The sequence below is a fragment of the Nothoprocta perdicaria genome, unplaced genomic scaffold, assembly GCF_003342845.1.
Source record: "Nothoprocta perdicaria isolate Ctin4 unplaced genomic scaffold, notPer1 scaffold_34, whole genome shotgun sequence".
In the NCBI taxonomy this organism is placed as follows: domain Eukaryota; kingdom Metazoa; phylum Chordata; class Aves; order Tinamiformes; family Tinamidae; genus Nothoprocta; species Nothoprocta perdicaria.
This window is the reverse complement of record NW_020455577.1, coordinates 3,672,174-3,693,083: the sequence shown is the minus strand read 5'-3', so window position 1 is coordinate 3,693,083 and position 20,910 is coordinate 3,672,174. Positions and strand designations below refer to the sequence as shown.

General features: G+C 38.4%; 1 protein-coding gene across 4 annotated transcripts in view; it reads right to left on the bottom strand.

The window, feature by feature from the left end:
- Positions 1 to 20,910, bottom strand: part of CAMSAP2 (calmodulin regulated spectrin associated protein family member 2) — a 66,920-nt gene that overhangs the window by 25,120 nt on the left and 20,890 nt on the right. For 2 of the 4 annotated variants that reach the window (XM_026043845.1, XM_026043846.1), the window contains exons 3-6: positions 10,292 to 10,453; positions 9,537 to 9,620; positions 4,175 to 4,207; positions 397 to 538 (exon numbers count right to left, since the gene is read on the bottom strand). In XM_026043845.1, coding sequence (XP_025899630.1) covers positions 397 to 538; positions 4,175 to 4,207; positions 9,537 to 9,620; positions 10,292 to 10,453 — 421 coding nt within the window. The remainder of the gene's footprint in view (positions 1 to 396; positions 539 to 4,174; positions 4,208 to 9,536; positions 9,621 to 10,291; positions 10,454 to 20,910) is intronic. The other 2 variants (XM_026043847.1, XM_026043848.1) reach the window with 1 other exon arrangement.

The following is a 20,910-nucleotide window of genomic DNA, read 5'->3' as shown; positions in this document are numbered from 1 at the left end:
TCTGTAATAGAAAGAAATGATCCTTCTGCATCTTCATCCTCATCCTACCTGCTCAGATTCCCAAGAAAGCTTTTATACAGCCTCAAGAAACTGACTTTTCTACGTCTCAAGCCTTATAGTATGAAGGCAAATACCAAAAGAGAATACATGCACAGATATATAATAACTTTGTGCATTTATATTACTGTAAAAGTAATGTAAAAGTAATGAAAATACAGAAATGCATCTTGTTTTCTTTCATTTAAAGTAAAAACAGGCACAAATATTAAACATCTCACTACTGTACTCAAATCACATCTCCTGCGTAACATATCTTAGCATCCTCTTTTACAGATATAAAATAAAGACATTTCATCAATCATACACATGTATTTACAGGACATGCAAGACACATACCCTCCAATTTAATGATATCTGGACAGTAGAAGTGGATCAGGGCTGCTAAAGCACAGCCATCTGTACCATCTTTCAGCAGATTTTCTACCAAGGGAATGCAGGGCAGCTGCTTAAGCAATGTCTGCTCTTTCCTATAACGAGCCTACAATACAGAAAAAAAAAAAAGAGAAAGATTAAAACAGAGGATCCAAGACATATGGAGAAATTTGTACTGTAAGTTTTGTGCTCCCATAGTAAAAAGGCAGTATTCAGTAAGTAGTTGACTATTCTTTGATAATTTCTTAAAAGTGTTTACCTTCTGCCCTGTTTTAAAGAGCATAAATAAAAATCTAAGACATTTACAGACTCATGTTGAGGCTTTCCTTCAAAACTATCCCAAATTGATGACCTCCCTGTAACATGCTAATTTAAATTACATCTTGTAGTGTATTATACATTCCACGTTCAGTATTATACAATCAGAAGTGATCTATGTGCAAACATAGTCAGAGAAACCTTTAGCTGTTTAACTTCTGCTTAGGGACAGGTCAGATGACTTTGTGAAGGTGAAATACCTGATAATCTACCCAAAAACTCATTTCTATGACTGATCTAATGGCAGATTTGGAAACAAGGAAATCTGCATTCAATCAGCTCCAGTTTTATTATTGGCACATGTTACTAAACAGTCATAAATGTAGAGAGATACGAATGGCCAGGACTGCTACTGCAAACAAACAAAAAGCCTTGTTATAGAAAGGGAAACATTTTGAAAAAGAACTCCATGTGTATTGATGGATATCGCTATTTCAGAAAATCAAGATAACATATAATTGAAATATATAAGTCTTTATGCTCTCGGGAGGGAAGGGAGTCCCCTTCAAGTCATTCATTACTCTTATCTTTCCTCCCTACTGCCTAGAAAAACAAATGAAGATGGAAGGATGCCTTTTTTTAACTTGTTGACATTACTTGCGACTATTTTTTAATTTCTGTTTTAAACTGGTACTGAAGGATTACTTCCCATTCCACAGAACTACTTGTGGTGCCAAGAATATTCCCAAGCTAATTTTACATCTCCTCTCCCGCCCTTTTCTCCCTTGTGCCAGAGCAAGCACTGCTGGAGCTGGGCAAAAGCAGGGATGTGGCTCCAACATCCCCCTCCCTTCCCAGAGCCAAGAAGCAGGCAGGACCGGAGGGTTTATGGGTGGGGTGGGAACAGCTTCAGCCCGGGGAGGCCGCGGAACCACAGGCTGAGCCCCAGGGCTGCTTTTGCCAGCACTGTGGTTGTGCCAAGAAACGGACGGGATTATCTTATCCTCTGCACGCGGCCGTGGCCTCTAGCTGGCCTGAGAAGCACAAATCGAGTCGGGCAATAACAGATGCACCGGGGCTAGAAAAACACAGCGCTCAGATTTAGGCCAGGCTGCTTTTACATTACCCTATTAACACCTGAAAGGGAAAAAAAAAGAGCATGTCTCTGTTTCATATTCAAAATGTGCTGATTTTGGGTGTGTGAAGCTGCTGCCTGAAAGCAAAACTGCCATTTTGGTGTGGTATGGTAAAGATTCACTAATGCCAAGCAATAACACGTTTGTGCTTTAGTCCTCATTAACATTTTCCTCCATATTTTTAATACTTCCTATTAGCTATAATAATAAAGCTTTAACCATTTCAAGTTGAAGCTTTTTTCCTTTTTTGAATTTAATGACAAACTACAGACTCACTATGACTAAAATGTGTTCAGTTATAAGTAAAATTCTTATATATTCCTATATTTTTCCTATGAAAGTGAATGAAATTAAATATATTATTTAGAATATTATTTATTATATGATTATTATATGAATATATATGAATACATATTATGATTACATGAATTAATCATAGAGGATACATATGGACTCCTATAGTCGAAACAGCCCTGTATATTTTATACCTTCTTTTAAATGAGGTCTTTTTAAAATTATCTGAGTAAACAGTATTATTTGAAACTGGTAATACAGTCTTGCAGGGTAAATTCAGCGAAAAAGCCAATTGTCACTTTAATGATGCCTTAAACTGCCCCATTAACAGTGCCCTACACTCTGAAAATGGTGTCAGATCAATGGCAGTGGATCTGCAGGAAGATTTAATTTATTTTAGAGAGTATGCCAAGCACATTACTACAGGGGAAAAAAAGGTAAAAAAACCTATATAACCTGAAACACTAGATTCATTAGGGTATAGCATGCATGTTTCAATTTGGTTGAAAAGATAAAAAGAAATTATACTTAAAAGGCACTGGTAATTGCACTGGTGATTTTTAATAAACTACCTTTTTGAAGCAGCTCTGCTAATCAGCTGCAACTCATGCTAATAAATACAGATGCAATAATGCAAAAGCCAGCGTCGGTTCCTGAGGGCGCTGAAGCGCCAGCAGAGAAGCCTTGTTTCCAAGCTGCCCTTGGAGCCGAGCACCCGAGCGAGCAGCTCCAGCGCCGTCCGCGCTGCTCAAATGAACAAAAGCAAAGCCTGAAACTGCGCTCAAGTCGGACCCTGTTTTGTACAGATTAGAATGAAAACGAGCTTAAACTCCTGCAGTGTGGCCGTATCACAGGAGGCTCGTCCATCTTTTGCATTAGTTCATCCATTTACTTGTGCTGTCTTAATTCCAAAACAAAACTATGAAGGATTTTCTGGTAAAGAATAACATATTCTGTGTGCAAATATACAGGAATTTTAATAAAGACATCATTAAAGGAAAGTTCCACATGGCATAAACTGCTATAAATTTGAATACTGATTGACAGAAGTTGTTAATGCCACTTTTTAGGCATGTAGGTTGCCTAGATGTTGCCAACCATGCAATTTCCTTGTTATTTTTAATTCTTTGCAATGAATGATCTTTTGGTGGCTAAACGCAAATATCCAAGTTGCTCCTAGAGCAGTTATTTAGTCCTTAGAGCCAAAATAAATCAGAAAATTCCCTGGGGTTCAGACCCACAGTCGGCAACCCTGCACAGCTGAACAACTGCAACTGATTTTGTTCTCAAACTGAGTGTCTGCTCATGACAAAGCATCAGCCACGTTGCAAAACTGCCACAGAATAAACAAGTCCAATGTATCTCAGGGGCAAGTTACAATACAATAGAGGAAAGGGACTATAATCCCAAGGAAGCACAGCACAGAGGGAAACTTTATTATTAATATGAACAGCTCTGTTTTATTGCTTTTAATTAAAGCAAAAAACTACAGTTTGGGGTTAGATTTTTGTGTGGAGCAAATTTTAAATTACTGTAATTACTAACAGCTATCCTAAGTAGCTATTACCAGCTAGAAAAGTCAGACAGTCCTAGACTAATGCCATGATGATTGCATGTTATTTCAGTAAGTACAAAAATTCGAGATTTCAGGTACCACTGAAAACCAAAATACATATACATTTTTAAAAACCCTCTTGAAAAGACTCTGTATCCAACACCATACATTTACTGGAAGCCTATGAGAAATGATTTTACAAAAACAAATAATCATGATTTGACATGAATTAAGAGGATGTGTTATTCTCTTATATGAAAGAACAGATACCTCTACTGTTTAGAAGGTAATTCCCAAAGCAGTATCATACCTTGCACTTACTTTGCACAAATTACCTTGCGAAACAGGATTTTGTGCTACGTGCACCTTTGAAGAACAACCCCTTACAAAACTGTCTTGCAGAGAGAAATGAAATGAATGATTACACCAGCATGACATGGACAAAGCCATTCCCAAAATAAGCTACTCGGATCAAAGTGAAGCAGTTGGGCAAACTTACAGGAACCAGTTTCCAAAACCATTTGGTAGGAGACTTCAGAGGAAGCAGTAGAAAAAAAAAGAATAAGCAAAAAGCAAAGAAAAAAAAAAGGAACAATTTATCAGATTTCATAAATTACTTTCACAAAGCAATTTTCTTTAATATTCTCAGTTTTGTACAACAATGAATTGTAATTTCATGGTAAACATTAGTGCAATGTAACCTTTACGTATTGTACTAATTAGCAGAACTAATACTGGAAAAATATGTATCTGTAATCTTTGTAGATCAACTTTATAATTTTCCCACATGAACGAAGATTTTCAGATCAACGCAGTTTTATTTAATGCTTTCCCACATCTAATTGCACCCTCAATATGCAAATCCATCTGCCAGCTGTAGAATTCATTTGAGACTTGAAGCCAAGTTATTGCAAGTATCAAAATGAACTCTGGCAGCTGGGATGATGAAGCAAGGAAGCTAAAGCATAAATAAAAGGCATAAACACACTTTAATACAAGACAACCAACTCCAGTGGAGTTTGTATTAGTTACTTCAAGGCCAAACAGTTATGTCTCTAATGTTTAACAATATTTTTAACAGACATATGACAGTCCTCAGAACAATGAGAGATGCAGGCAGTTACATTCTTGCAATGACAGATACATTAGCATCAGCTGCATGATGTGCAATGACCTGAAATGTAGATGGAGTTTTCTTTGGGCTACTAGCAGAAAAATGATCAGACCTGCTACACAAAATTCTAACCTGGTATGTCATCCAAAATAACCTAAGATCATTAAAAAATAAGTTTTGGAAATACAAAACTTGATGCAAACATTTCATCCTAGGAACACTGGATTTCATAGAGAATATAGGGTTTTTTGTTTGTTTTATGTTAACTCTATACACTAGGGTGGCATAATACTCTACTACTCAGGAAAAAAAAGTGTAGTATTACATATAAATGCAGAAAACTTCACCATTTTATTCTAATCATTTAATTACACAATTTAAAATGCTAAGTGCATAGGGAAAATATTGTTTTCTGAAGAGAGAAATATTTTGTGGAAACGGTAAAAAAGTAGTTTTAAACATGAACTGCTAAGAAAACTTGTTATTTTTCATGGTCATTACAGGATATTTCCCTTAAAATTGTAAAATAACTGAACAAATGCAATAAAGCCCTTTGTTTTAAAAGAAAGTTCCTGCACAGGGAAGGGTGCACACGGAGCAGCCTGTCTGTTCTCAGCCTCCTTGCCCTGCCCTGGGCAATTACAGAGCAGAGTCCCCAGGGCGCTTTGACGTGAGCTACGAGCCAAGCCTGTTAATGTGGGGCTCCCTTCCCCACTAAAGCACTTGGCAGAGGACCCGGTGCCTTTCCATCCCACTGAATTCTAGTCAGCGTCTGGGAACACGCAGGAATTTGAAAAATGATGTTTTTTAATTGTAATTAGCAGTTCTAAAGCAACTTCTAAAGCAGTTTTAGGTCAACAGGCCAAGATCACATTGGGGCAGCTACAATTTTACAGCACACTGACAGGAACATTTTTATTCAATTTAGCGGACCTCTTCTCAAACTCATCTACACTATCAAAATCTAACAGTATCTACTTCAAGATAGGCTGAAGGTCTGTTCTCCAGAAGGACCTTCCCATGTTCGCTTCAATTCCAGAGATTAGCTCTGCTGGAAGGTACAAACTGGACTCAGATCCCTATTTCTGATACGTATCTAAGTGGTCTGACACTTATTTCCATTTGTCTGTCCATTGGGCTGAGTCGGTCTCTGTGCAGACCATGAGCACCCTCCGAGGGGACCAAAGGCTGGACATAGTCACTTTTACATTCAGATACACTATGTGGAAAGAGATTTCAGCTGACACTTGGCAAAGACAGTTTAAGAAAGGGATAAAAACTGAAACCTCTCATTCAACATGAATCCAATGCAATGACTGTGCAACTGGCATTTTATGCCAACAGTAATTAACCAACATTTCTGACAGTTCCTAAAAGGCCCCTCAGGTGGAGGATTTACAGGTTGACAAAATCATTTAATCTCCCCTTTGACAAAAAGAAATTCAATATGATTCTATTACCACCTTAACCCAACAAATTCATCCTGGTACCAAAATTTAGTGGCAGTGCCCTTCATTAATACTGGTTCCTGCCCTCTTCCTTGCACCATCATCAGGACTCATGCAGCTGTGCTTTAACTGGATCAGGAAGCAGATCCTGCTGCAAACATTTTTCTTCCCCCTGTTAGCTTCTGATAGCAGTACAGACCTGTGCCACATTAAACTGATTGTGGGACTAGGGCATTAGTGTTTCATCTTCACACACAAAGTTGCATTGTTTAAACTAATTTTTAAAAAGTGGAAAAGAACTCAGTCCTCCTGGCAAATGTTATGTTTGTTTCTCTGGTGGGATTTGCATTCATTTCACTCAAAACCATTACAGGTGATTTGAATCACTGAATCACAAGAGCAGGTGAAAAATCAAGAGAATTTTGAGAAAGCTTCAACTACAGCAACCATTAGTTTAATCAGTGCAACTGTACATTCACTACATGTTATTTAAGTGACGCCTGAAAACCAAAGCTAATCACTACAAAACTTGAAATCCTAATTCTGAAAGAAGAATGCAGGGACTCTACCAGAGAAAGCTGAGGTTAGCACAAATCACCGCAGAGCAAGATCCACAGAGGGCTACCTGGAGCTAAAAACCATACATACTCCTTCCTCTGTCTTATCTTCTACAGGAGGCTAGCGGCAGGAGAAAGTGAGGGAAAACAAAAGCAATCTCGTAATCCGTTATTTACTGCACTGTTTCTAGCTACCCAAAACCAGAGAACAGTAACATCACATCAGTCGCATCGTTGTTAACCCACGCACACAATGTTTACAACTTCTAGAAATGCAGAAACTTGTATTTATTGCATAAAGGCTCAGGGCAGTTTTGTCACAATATACATTAATTTGGCAGGTTTGAGGATTATGCTCTATGCTTTATTTTTTCATAGCTAAAAACTTATGAATTTATTTGCTTCTTCTTGTATGGAAGCTAAATTTAAAGAAGAGCTTTCCCCAACCTCTAGTAGGACATTCTTCCCATATCTATTGGGTCATCTCCCTAAATCACCACAATAGAGAAGGCTAATTTAAACTTAATTCAAGCTCAAGATCTGACCACACCATAGAAGCTCTGAAGCTCCAATGTCCTAAGGCGTCTGGCCAGAGCAGAAGGGAGGTTACACAACTTCTTAAGCTGGAACCATCACATTCAACCTAAATTATCCAATTTATCCAACCCAAATTATCCAACCAATCCCCAACCTAAAAAGGATGGTGGAAGACACAGAACAGGGACAATGAAATATTCTACTTTCACTATATGTTAAATTCTAAAGTAAGCAGACTTAATTGTTAAAAGCATCTAAACAAGAAAATGAAAAGAATTTCAGGTAGGAAGAATTAAACTAGCACTGCAGCATAAGCACTAAACTTCAAAATTTAAAATTTCAAAAACAATAAATGGTCCTACTTTCAAAATGATTCAAATCAAGATCTCTCAAGTCTGCACTGGCATTTTTGAAAACTGCAGTCACTCATTTATGTGCCTTAACAAAAGCTTAAGTCCTTAACCAATACAGGAGGCTGTTCACTGTTCATTTGGAAAATATTATTTAATTTTTCTATGTAATGGAAAAGCCATAATAAGATTGCTTTGGTTCATTTAAGAACAAAATAATCTCCTGATATCAATAACTAAACTCAGGCACAACAGGAAAAGTGGGGAAAAAATTGTACTAATAAGTACTTAGAGCTGAAATTATACATGTATCTCAGCAATACCAAAATCCGGTACAAGAAAATAGCTACAATATTCCACAACATTGTTGAGCCATATTAGGCAAAACCAACATCATAAAGCAACTGGATGTGTGACTGATTACGTGACAAAGAAACATGTGAAGAAATTGAGCATGGAGACAGATATTAGGGTAAAAAACTAGAAGTCTGGAAAAAGATACCAGAAGATACTTGATAGGAGCAACATCATAGCTTTAGAGAAAACTCACGTTAGAAACTCTGAACTTGATTAAAAAGGATTTCACTCAATTTCCTCATGTACATGTGCATAAAGGATGATTAACTTTTTAATTTTCTTTTCCCCATAATCCTGCACAAGAGAGATCTTGTGGCAAGCTACAGCCTGAGGCCTTGCCCGTGCTGAGGTTTTTAACTTGTGGATAAAGCTATCCTGACAGAGTCCCCAGCGTGGGATACCTAGCTTGACAATGTCATTTATGCAGCCCAAAGTCACACCGAGGCAAATCATGTTACATGCGCCTGGGATAACATTACTTCAAACTCAGTGCATAGAAGTCCTTGGCCACAAAATTTTCCAGGGCAGGACAACTTGCTATTCTGCAAAACTCATTTTTACATTAACCAGCAGAACAGGGCTCTGATTTTATTCTAGATGCTTCCATAACTCAGCTGGAACGACACAAGTGCATAAAACATTTTAGTGTCTAGTTTTTACTCGATTGGGTCTACTTATGGCATGAATTACAGACTCAAAAAATCATTCCACATTCGATACAAGAGAAATAGGTTATCCTTCTTTTGCTGCTCTATACTCAAGGGCACGTTTAATACAACGGGGCAGTCCAAACTAACTACACTGCTTCCCCGCAATAAGTATATTGTAACAGGAAAAATGATCTCATTCTGAAGCAACCAAAGCATTTTATGCCATCTAGAACTATTTGTGATCCTTCCATATCATGATGGGTACAATATTATTGAATTAACTGAGCTCCATGAGCAAAGGAAAAAAAAATCCTGTTAGGAAATGGTATCAAATAATCTGCTTTGACTATATACATAAGTAAGCTTTAATCAACAAATATCATGATCATAGATATGATCTATATATAGTAGATAGATACAATATATATAGATAGATATGATATCATATATAGTTTTATCTTTTTAAAAACACGGAATTCACAAGTTCCTAATGAAAAAATACTCTTTTCTTTTTCATGTTAGAACCAACAGCAGTTTGAAATCATTTGGAGAATATTAGTCTTTATAAATTTGGTCAGATTCAAATAACAGGTGTTTTGATGCTATCAAGGACTTGATTATCAGTGTCTGTTGTAGCTCCATTATTGCTACATTTAAAGGACATTATCTTAGAAACACTGAAGCTAATAATGAAATAATAATGATGGCTTGAAAACAAAAATCTTGCTTTAACAGACGTTTAAAGTGCAATGTCTACAAATATATATTTACTTATGCACACTAAATGCAAGTTGACTTTGTTTATAGATAAATATTCTTGTTTAAAATATGCATCCCCCTACACATACCTTTTGACCTCCTGCAGCCTCTGCACCATGATGCTCTTTTAATTTTTGTTCTTGATCCATTATGTCTTTCAAATGTTCATTTACCTAAAGACAAAATAACTGCTTAAGTAGTCAATTCTAAGAAACAAGTGCCAGAAATTACAGGTTTTCTACAGGTCTATAAATGACTACCATCCAGTCAACTGACAACACTAAACAAATCAAATTTCAGGATCTGTAACCCTGAAGCACTGTGAGCAAGTGTCAGTGGTTCACTCTGTACACGGTACCAGTTCGTAACTTTACATTGCATGAACTAACTTGACCCTTCTTCTGTTTGATCAGATTTGATTAACAATATATTGTTATCATTAGATTTGATGATGAAATGAAGGTACATCACAAGAAAGATGTGCTGCAAACTACACAGAACCACCTTGGCTTTGAATTATAGCCAGCTACACAAGATGGTATTTCTTACCAGAGCCAGCAGGGACCCTCTATGAGCTCATCATAGCATCAAAACATGACAGTGACTGTTAGATGTCCTATCTGACAAACACTTACTTAGACTTTCCATTTATTTGGCTCCAAAACATTTAATGGATTTCTGCTTTTTCGTTTCTTTTCCTTATCCATTTGCAGCAGCTTAAGAAACAACCCACATCAGACGTGGTCTTGACATTCCTACACATGTTCATATCCACACCCACTCACCTCTAACTGGATCATACAGCCTACAAAGAGAATGACAGCTGGCTTTTCCTGTACTGTACCTTGTTTATCCAGAACATAATAGCATCCTCAATGTCATAAGGCAGATCTGTAGCTTGGAAGAAGGACGAATACTGCTGAGCACAGGCAATCACCTTCTCCACGCTGACCATCTCTACCGTGTAGGCCATCATCAGAGTGTCCATCATGGCCAAATGCGCACTCTGCAGAGGGAAGCAATAACACCCACTTAGTAACCAAATCAATAGCAGTACATCAGAAGATTTTCTTTTCTTAAGTAAATTTTTTCCATATATGGAACAAATATGATTACCACAGTGAATCATGTTGACTTAACTTCTGTTAACAGAACAAAAGAGATCTTCTGAAGGTTACACCCTAATGAAAACAAAGCCCATGTCTGACCAACTTCATTTGCACAGAAACTAAAAACAGACCATCATCATCTTGAGAAAGAAGTGGAAGTTTGCCTATTTTTCATGTAGAAAGATGACACAATTATACTAACCTTAATAAAAAGATATCAAAGATTTTGTTTTCTTCTAGCAAATTAATGTCCTTATGCAGATGCTGCTAAAGAGGGACAAGCAGGCTTAAAACATGTATACACTAATGAATAAAAAATAAGGAGTCTGTTGCTCCTAACATTGTTACGGATTGAAAAGCATAATGGCTGTGTCTAAATTTCCAAGTGAAAAAGAAGAGGAAGACTAGCAGGACTTTGATTAGATTTTTGTGGTCAAGTAAGAACAYTCTGGCAGTTTGCAGAGGCACTGCCTGCAGTTAAACAGATTTGTTTCTCCTTCAGAGAATAAAAGAACAGCAACAGCTTTAAGCATTAAGGAGCATCATTTCCCCTGAAGCAGGATGATTTCCAAAGACAATATTTTTAAAAACATKGCCTTTAACACACCGCGCAATGCAAACAGATTCCAAACATTCGTTAACACCATCCTTCTGATTCAATTCTTTAAAAAAAAACCCATACAAACATTTCACAAGGTAGCTTTCACAGCCATGGCAACAGCAAGGACAGCATGAGTCACACAGCACTACGCTGCCCTTGTATTAGTTAAGGTAGTAACATGCACATCATTTATTCCAAAATTCCCAGCAGGAGAAAGAGGAACAGGCTCTGATTCTTTGCTGCCTTTGGTGTTTATACYGCTGTATAAAGTGAACATCTTGCAGAGCAGACAGCAGCACGTATCCTCTTTAAACTCGGTTAGGTTGGCTGGTTTGAAAACAAAACAAAAAAGGCCAAGTTATACTCAAGGGATCTACTGCAGATATTTGCAAAACTGCTCCTGAGAGGCAGTCTCCCAGCCAAGAGCTCATTCACCCCTGGGTTCCAGATGTGACATGAGCTGGGGTGCCACAGACCCATCCTCACGCTCCCTCGTGGGACGGCTCCCTCCCGACACCCTTTTCCACCCGCTCCCTGGGTCGGCATAGCCAGGGAGCAGATCACAAACAGCTTTTGCCATCCAAAGCTTTTAAGAACARAAGCACAGAGTACTGCCCATGCCCAGCCTCTTGGATAGCAAATGTGGCTTTTTCTCTGTTGCTGGCACAGCAAGGGATCAGAAGAGAACTTCTGACCAGCCCAAAGTGGCAGGGTGCCTTGGGGAAACATAGGGGCTTCTCCTGACGTCCTCCTTTCCCAGGAAGGGATGGAGAAAGAGCTCACTGAGCACTCTAGCTCAAAGACTTCAGCATTAAGTTATGCTAGGACACCTGAAAATCACATTACAYGACCAGGTATTGCAACAAACTTGGCCCTCACTGTAAAAAGAGAACATTTGTATTTGAAGAGTAACAGTAAACAGGTTATTGTGTCATAATAAAGGTAAAATAATTATATTATTATTATAAAAATACCTTAATAAAGGTAAAAGTATTTAAGGTATTAATCAATAAAGAAAGATTACTGGAAACAGAAATGAAAATAAAGTCAGCTTGAAAGAAAATAAAGTCATTCTGCTCTATGCTACAGTCCTGAAGTTTACAAGAAAAGGCACAAGTTTTCCTAAGCTGCAAAAATAGTTCTATTTCTGGATACCCACTTTTATGGATAATTTTCTGTTCTTACTGCTTTTACCTCATACCAAGATTTTTGGCTTGGACTTAGGTTTTCTAATTTAAGCTCTGACATTAAAAACAAATCCTTGTCTATACGCAAAAGCAATCTTCAGTCCTCTTCGCTGCAGTACTCAAATTCTACTTAAGTTTGAAACCCACAATTTCAAGTCAAATAAATGACTTGTACTCATCAATGTTCATTCACATAACTGTTTAATACATGTGTACTCCACTCCCATATCGAAGTTTAATGAACACTCTGTTAAACAACTATTTAGGCAAAGCAACAATACYAAAAAGTTCAAGAACTGCCACTGTCTCAAAGTTTAATTGCTACTGATTCCCTCCGAACAATATGTGCAATGTGTTATCAATACACGAAGAAAATTATTTACAATCAGCTGAGTCATCTATTCTCATTATTCCTAATAAGTTGTTAATAAGCAGCCACCTGCTTAAGCAAAGAAAATGATCGTAGAGCTGATAACAGACAATACCCTGCACTATCAAAATTAAGTTTAATAAACTTTWACCTACACTGATGGAATCCCGTGTCGCAACTTTTTATTTATTTAAGCTGTCAAGTACAAACATTAAAAGTGACTTCAAATTATTTGCTTTATAATTCAGATAGGATGCTCAAAAGGTAGGGCTTGATAGTAAATAACAGAAAGAAGAACTCGAGCCAGGTCACATCTATGAACTTGAGAAAATCTACAAAGCCAAACTTTGTTCTCAGAGTGAACAAAAACCAATTTTATAAATGTTCTCTTTTAACAAACCATTTAAAAATAGCATCTGGGAATCTTTTCTGACAGAAAATTTTAGGTCACAAAATAGCATCTCAGAGATTTTACACCTAAAACAGTCTTTAAAAGTCCTGAGCTCAACAGGAAGGGACAGGACTACAATGCAGCGTCTGAGTTGCTCCCCAGGAGAGGAATGCACCATTCCCTGAAAATCCAGGGACAAGGGAAGGGATAAGCAGGCAGGATATCATACCTCGGCATTCTTTCCACATACGACATCTGCCGTCTACATGATTCATGTATTTACACGAAAATACACAATTTTTCAGAGCTTCAGTATTATGAACAAGTAGAAGACCCAACTATTAAAGCAATAATAAGGACTTGTTTTGTTCTGAGAGTTTTGGTTTTCTTTTTCAGGTTTCAGGATGTTTTGTTTTAAACAGAAATGCTATTCCAAATTGCTTCAGATCCTGCTGTGGAACAAAGACTTGCCTTTCTCAGGAAACTTTCCTTCCTAAGCTTTTTCCTCCGCTGCCTTCTCCATTCTTCACATCTCAATCTCAGAGATGGCAGATTTGGCTTAGCAAATTACAGAAATGCAGTCAACAGATCCATGAAAAATATCTGAATTTAGTATAACAGTGACTTTAATTTATACTACTAAATGAACAGAACACAGTAAAAACCAGAGACCTACCAAAAAGATCAAGATGAATACAACAGTGAAGAGCCCAGGAGCAGTACACTATTTTATCATGGTAAAGTTTTGCTATTCAGAGATTTGGGTTAAATCAATTCAAAAAAAACCCACCTGTCATCTTTTGATCATTTCCCTAGAATGTAGCACTAAGATGCTACATGGCACATTATGATATWCAAAGAAAATATTTAAAATGCTAAATGCTGGATTCTTAGAAGTAATTGTTTTCCAAGACACAGACATGCTTTGTCTTTCTCTGCTACAATCTGTCTGCACAGAGCACATGAGCTTTAATCCAGTAATCTTTAAAATCTCACATAATCACTAGTAATTTTCTGTTCTCTAATGCAGGCTCCAGAGCTTTATTTCCTACTACAGRATAGTTCAGTAAGCAGCTTACCGAATTGAAAAATTATTGCACAGCATCATTGCTAATGCTTTGTGCGCCACGTCACTGCTTACAGCCCTAGCTCTGCTTCCCTTGAAGGGCTGCCAGCAGCTTCTTCCAAAGTGCCGTGAACACAAGGAATCGGGATACCGTGCGCACACACACAAACCTTCTCAGATGCCGTGGAATTCATCCTGCCTCAAGACTTTTTTGTCAATAATTTTGAAAGAATTTGGTCATGCTGCAACACTTTGACCTCCCTTCACGTCAGGGTCCTGGCTTGCACAACATAGTAGCTAAATTCCTTCAAGAAAATTTGGTGAGGAGCTTGGAAGAGAAACTGAGGGGCTATAACGGTCACACAGCAAGGGCTGGAAGAGCAGGCAGTAAGTCTCTGCACTTGAACAGAATAACTGCACTGGAACCCAGAAGCAGCCATAAATGGCCATGCCATTATTTTGATTTGGTCGTATTTTATAGCTTCACATTGCAAGCCTACATTTTTATACTGTCTGTRTCCAATTTACAGGCACAATCAGGTGCCTAGAAATAAAACCATAAAATTTCAATGCCTTTATATGACATTCTGCTTTTAAGAGAGTGAAACATTTGTTTTTGTTTTGTTGTCCAGGTTAAGCTAAAGCAAGGAATTAACACAGGCCTGGCCACCCCTCGCACAGGCAGGGAGCACAGGTACATGAGCAGACAGGTTGACAGCGAACTAGCCTGTTCACTTATCGTGTTTAATAAGCAGAATTGCAAGGTTGATTACTCATTGCAATTTGGAACTCAGTTTGAGGAAACAAGTGAGATTGTTTTTTTTTTTTCTCTAGCAAATTGTAGGAAAAAAAAACAAGTAAATAAAAAACCTCTTGGAATCCCAGAGAATCAGAGACAGGAAGTGACCTCTTGAGGTCACTTACTGCCCACTCAAAGCGGATCCAATAGTCCAGGTTTCTCTGGGATTTGTCTGCTCAAATTTTTAATGCCAATAATGATAAAGCTGCTACAACCTCCTTGGGCAACCACCTAGCAGCTTCCAACACGCCAGAGGCTGGACAAAATCCCAACCTCCTGGAAAACATGGCTCAATTAAAATGTATTGGACAGACTCTGGAGTTGTCACTTGCCTCACTAAGGGGATACAAATAATCTTTTTTGTATCAAAATGATACAAAATGAACTCATAAGGCTTTTTGTATCAAAAACGTTTAAGGTAAATAGTAACATTCGCTTTCCTGTGAGTCCGTTTCCCGCACTGAAACAATCCAAGWTACACCATACTGTCCTCTATCAAATACAAAAAACAAATAGTATAAGTGTAAATGACAAATAATTTAATTCACCATAACACAACCTATAACATAAAATCCAAGTTATTTATAGGTGACATAATAGRTGTAAAATAAGCAGGATGCAATCTTTAAGAAAGGGGGGAAAAAGGACTATGGATTTTCATACAAAGATTCAATCCGCAACCTTTTTACATTTTAACCAGGACMGGCTCCTCAGGATTCCTACGCTGCTTTCTTTAATCCTTACACACCCCTTCCAAACACTTCCCACCGCACTCTGCGGAACCTTCCCAGGTTTCAGGCAACTCTTTCCCCTTGGCTTCCTCTGGAAAAGTTCACTCCAGCCAAACGGCTGCACCAAAACGCAGCATTGCAAATAAAGGCCTCATTTCTCAGGGAAGGCATTTTAATAAGAAGTTAAAACCAAGAACTTTCTGGCTCTGTTGCAAACCTCATCTCTATTTGTGACTGTCCTCCTTGGTCCAAATGTTTGCCAGATGTCAGGGATACGCTCATAGGTTTTAGCACCTCAGACAAAGCAAAAAAGTTTGTTTTCAAGTTAGTGACTTTAAGACATGACGATTCAAGAACTAGGGAAAACTCCATCCTTTTACACGCCACATGTTACTATATTTTTATAAAACAGCTATTGAAGCCCCTAGGAAGTGTTGAAGCACTTTTTGCTACACCGCTGATGCTGGAACCCCTATTTTTTAGGTCTGGAACATCAGACTTTCTCAGGCTTTAGCTTTCTTTGTTCAGTTAGGAAAGTATCAAAGAAAATCAAAACATCATGTCTGGCCTTTCCAACATGCTGCCTTCAAAAGGAGAGAAACCAGCCAGACTTTCCACATGAGTGCAGAGCACAGAAACCCTCTGCACTTGCATATGAAGAGGCTCTGATTTTTTTTTTTTTTAATCTTTTATGATAATAAAGAGACACCAAGAAAACTAGGTCATTACACTCAGCACTGCAACGGCAATTATATTAACAATAGGAATTATTTGCCCTTTCCYACATGGATTTGCAGGAATATCACAATTGCAGAGTAAAATGTTGCAGCAGGTAGATGTAAAAGGAAATCAACCTTGTCAAGCAAACATAACAGGTCAGGTCAAAAAGAAAAAACAACCCAGCCTCCTACTTAACTTTACAGGCAGCATGAAGGAAATTAAAGCAGACACAGAAAATGATAGTGATCACAGCAACCCTGTTTTCCCTCTGGCTGCTACYGCAGCGCCGCTTGCAGAGGACAAGCTGCTGACTACTCGCATTACTGCGGCGGGGAGCCGACCGGTATCTTCTCGCCTAGCGAGGAAGGAGGCGGCCGTAACGGGGCCACCAGGCCAGGGACAATGCCACGTCACGGCCCACGCAGGGAAGCTGCACGAGGTCCCTTTGCTGCTTTGGGGACTCTACACACCACGCTGGGCGTCAGGGTTTGAACATCTCAAAACTGTGCTGCTTCTTTCGAGAAAGGGACATATTACACCGGCATAAATACAGTGATCGAAATTTTGTGATCCCTTTTTTTTTTTTTTTTTTTTTTTATCTTCCCAGCTAACTCAGGGCTCTGATATATAAATTGTATTTAAGAAGCAGTGACCTGCAGGCTTCCTTGGAGATGCTGCTATGCCACTAATCCTCAACAGCTTTCTTGCCCCAGAGATATCCATCTAAAGCAGAGGGACATAAGGGATCTGTCCACATGAGGAACCACTGAAGACCAAGAGGACCAGTTTAGGAGCCAGGAAAGAATTWACACAGGAGAGCACAGGTCTAGACTCTTGCTTCATGAGTATCTGTTCATAAACTGCTCTTTTTTATGGYATCAAAATGAATTGGACAAGTCTTTCTTCCACCTCTCTGATAACCAAACAATTGCCAATGCATATAGCTACATCAAAAACTAAAATAATAAAACACTATCACATTCTCATTCCACCTGCATTTGGTTCATAATGTTATTTATTTCAAGAGGTGCTACATAATTAGTACCTCTCAAAATGGAAAAATTAGTTGCAGCAATAACACATTTCCAATGTAATAAACAACTATTTTCTTTGGCAACACATTACTGCTCCTTTTCTCTCCAGCGAAGACAAGCTGAGCCAAGGCAAAGATAGAACAGAGAAAAGAGCTGAACAGAAGAAAAAGATTAGACCAGGAAAAGAAAATTGGTGTATAAAAAAATGTTAAKTCTTAGCCTCTTGCTTTAAAGAAGAAACACGCATTTCAACGGCTTAKWCAGCGATTACTGCAATGCTAGTAGGCATTTGCTCCAAGTAAGAGCAGTAAACACGGACGGTAAATAGGCAGTAAATGCACTGTGTGTTTCTGCCTGCGTAAGGCCTGTCCCRCTGGCAGAGGGCAGGCAGCCTGGCAGGGGAGCTGCAGTGTCCGGGCCGGGCACAGGGCAGAGCCCGGGCTGGGCAATGCCCGTGGCCAAGGGCCGCTGCAGCTGAAAGCAGTTTTGTTTGCGACACTTGGATGACAAAAGGGCCTGACTGCAGGGGAACAAGATGAAACATGGGCTAAAAACAAGGAGAAAAAAAAAAAAAAACTCTGAAAAAAGCATTGCTGCAAGAACCTAGTTGATAAGTCCTTGCCTGGACTAAAGGAGACAAAAGCAGAAATTTTTATTTCAAGAACTTGTCTTAATTTCTGACTGCTTTGTGGTAACTCTTTGGGTGGTAAGGCCAGTTCATTCCTCCCCCCAACCTTATTAAAAACTGAGATCTGTTCTATCTTTGCAAACAACCAAGCTCTAAAACTCCATAATCCTTAACTAGGAGAGAGCAAGTCCTGCGAAACGTGTCTGAACTGCTGTTCATGAGCTGTAGTACTGAACATTTGGGAAAAGAATTAGGGTTATATATTAAGTCTGCTACACCAGAATAAAATGCAGTAGCTGTGACTTTGGTCATCTTAGTACCCAGAAGAAAGCTTATCAGCCCTAGAAATCTGCCYGACTGGATGAGCAGGTCAGCCTGTTGTATTTCAACAAGTGAAAAACAGTACTACAGTAGTACAAGATGGGATGGAGACAACTAGGAAAAAACAAAACAAAACAATTTATAGTTCTCCCTAAAGAGCTATCATAGCACATCTACAGGTCACAGGTAACAGGTAGTCAACAAACCAGGGTGTAAATCCACACAATAAATCCAGGTCAATACACAGTTTTGCTCAAGATGTCTTTCAACAGTTGTAATATCTATTAGAAGAGTGGGTAGAGGCACTCTCTAATAGAAGTTTAAACATCTTTATTTTAAAATACAGTTTTCAATGATCTAGATGACTTCCATTTTTACCTGCAATACGTTTGCTTGCCTCTAGGAACTATCAGAACASAGTGAGTGAAAAAGCATGTCTGCTTCCCAGCAGGTTAGTAACGTGTTATTTTAATCTGCAAAGCTCCACGTACCACGATGCCGCTGCAAGCAGCACAGAGGAGGAGAGGTGGGAGTTACGGTGTGGGAGAAAATGATTTATCATCRTTCTGGGAAAGATATTCCTGGCAAGAGGCTTTATCACACCAAGCCTACACATGGATCTGGAGGTCTCTGCTTTAGTGGGGCTGTCGCAGATGGATGATGCCCTTTGCATAAAGTAACCCAAGCATTTTCAGGAGGYTCCCTCCAAGCACCTGGTTCTGCTTTAGACATCCCAAAACAGGCACCTCTCACCTGAACCCTCTGTGTTGCCCTATTTSTCCCCAAATCAGCACCCCAAGAGTAATGTTGTCTTGCCTCAGTGCATGCTGAGGGAGCAGGCAAGGGAGCTGAACACAGTCCACAACTATTTGACCTGTGTTTCCCTTAGGCAAATCAATAAATTTGTTTCTCTCTGCTGTAGTCCAACCTTAACCCTCAACATGTTTATCACGGGTACAAGAAAGAATCTGTAATATAAATAACCAGAAGACAGCATATAAGAGACAACTGTAGAGTGGGACAAAAAACAAAATATTGTTTAACTAGGATTAAACTTGAGAATTCATATCGTATTTTAAATTCCTTCTTTAGAAGGGCTGGGGAAGGTACAAAGAATATGAAATCTGCCTTCTTATGCCTTCAGGACAACTTGATGACAAAAGCAGTCAGCGATATATTGGAAGAATGATTGTTTTTCCAGATGGAATAACACACAGTCAAAACTAGAAGATGACAGTTTGGACAGAAGAGCAAAGATGACACTACAGTTAAAGATGTAGTAATAGCAGACTTTAAAATATGACAAAATGAGCGGGGTTTTTTTACTTTTTAATTTGTTCATAAAGATGGTAGCCAAGATGAACATCACCTAAAAATAATTATGAGCCAAGAGCTTCCTACAGGATAAGGGGTGACAATTGGTAAGAGCGATAGGTCAGCCTGGAGAATTTAGTAACTTTYTAAATGACAATAAATGTTGGTAGTTATTTTTAAAGAGATGGCTAATAGCTCATTTTCCTGACGAGCAAGTATACTCACTGTAGTTAAGAATAAGAAATAATGTTCTGCAGGGGAACATGTCAGCTCTGCTAAGRGTAGGTATGATGACCTGAGAGACTGATTCAAACCATGACCTGATTAAAATGGGGCTGATGAAAAGCACCTCAAAGTGATTCCTCCTGGAGGAAACTGCAGATTTTCAACATATAAAGTCCCCCCAGTCACGTTCAGCTGAATGAAATGATGCATAAAGTAGTCAGYTTAATAAAAGATGTATTTACTGAGAGCTTCCTAGAAGTAGATGGAATGACTCTAAGTTCAACAAATCATAGGTTTATTTATTAAGTTCCACTTGCATCATTTACTAAATATTTTATTTTCCTTCCTTCATTTGCTGCCTATGCTGCTACTTACCAAGGTCATAAAAGGCAGTCTCTTTTCAACCTGATTTCACTGCCACTTTAAATTAGCGGTTCCCTTTTCTCTTGGGTACAACGTGCCATACTCATGGTTTAATATCAAATGAAGAGTTTTATATTACTCTAAGCAAAAACCAAAAACACAGAAAGCAAAACCAAATCAAAAAACACCCTCAACTGCTAAAATGCATGTCTTTAAAAACTTGCCTTCTTTCAATAATTTCAGTTTCAGGTGGAAGAGGTGTGTAAAGAAATAAGGTAAAATATAAAATATCCTATATATCTAAACCACAATCTGCCTTCCACTGTGCCAAGTATCTTTGTCTTTCTTCAGGAGAGCTCTAATTCTGTCTTCTAAAACAGCTATGAATTATTGAGAACTTTGCACTCTCTGCCACTTTGAGAATTTCCTACATGAACTACATCTTCATCTCAGAGTCTAGAGCAAATAAAGAGAGAAAATAGTATCATATTTGAAAAAAAATACAGAGGATTTAAAGAGGAACTCTCTGTACAGAGTATGCTGATTTTTTGGTAACTCTAAGAACACCAGGGACATTGCAGAAGACTGGAAGATATGAGACGAT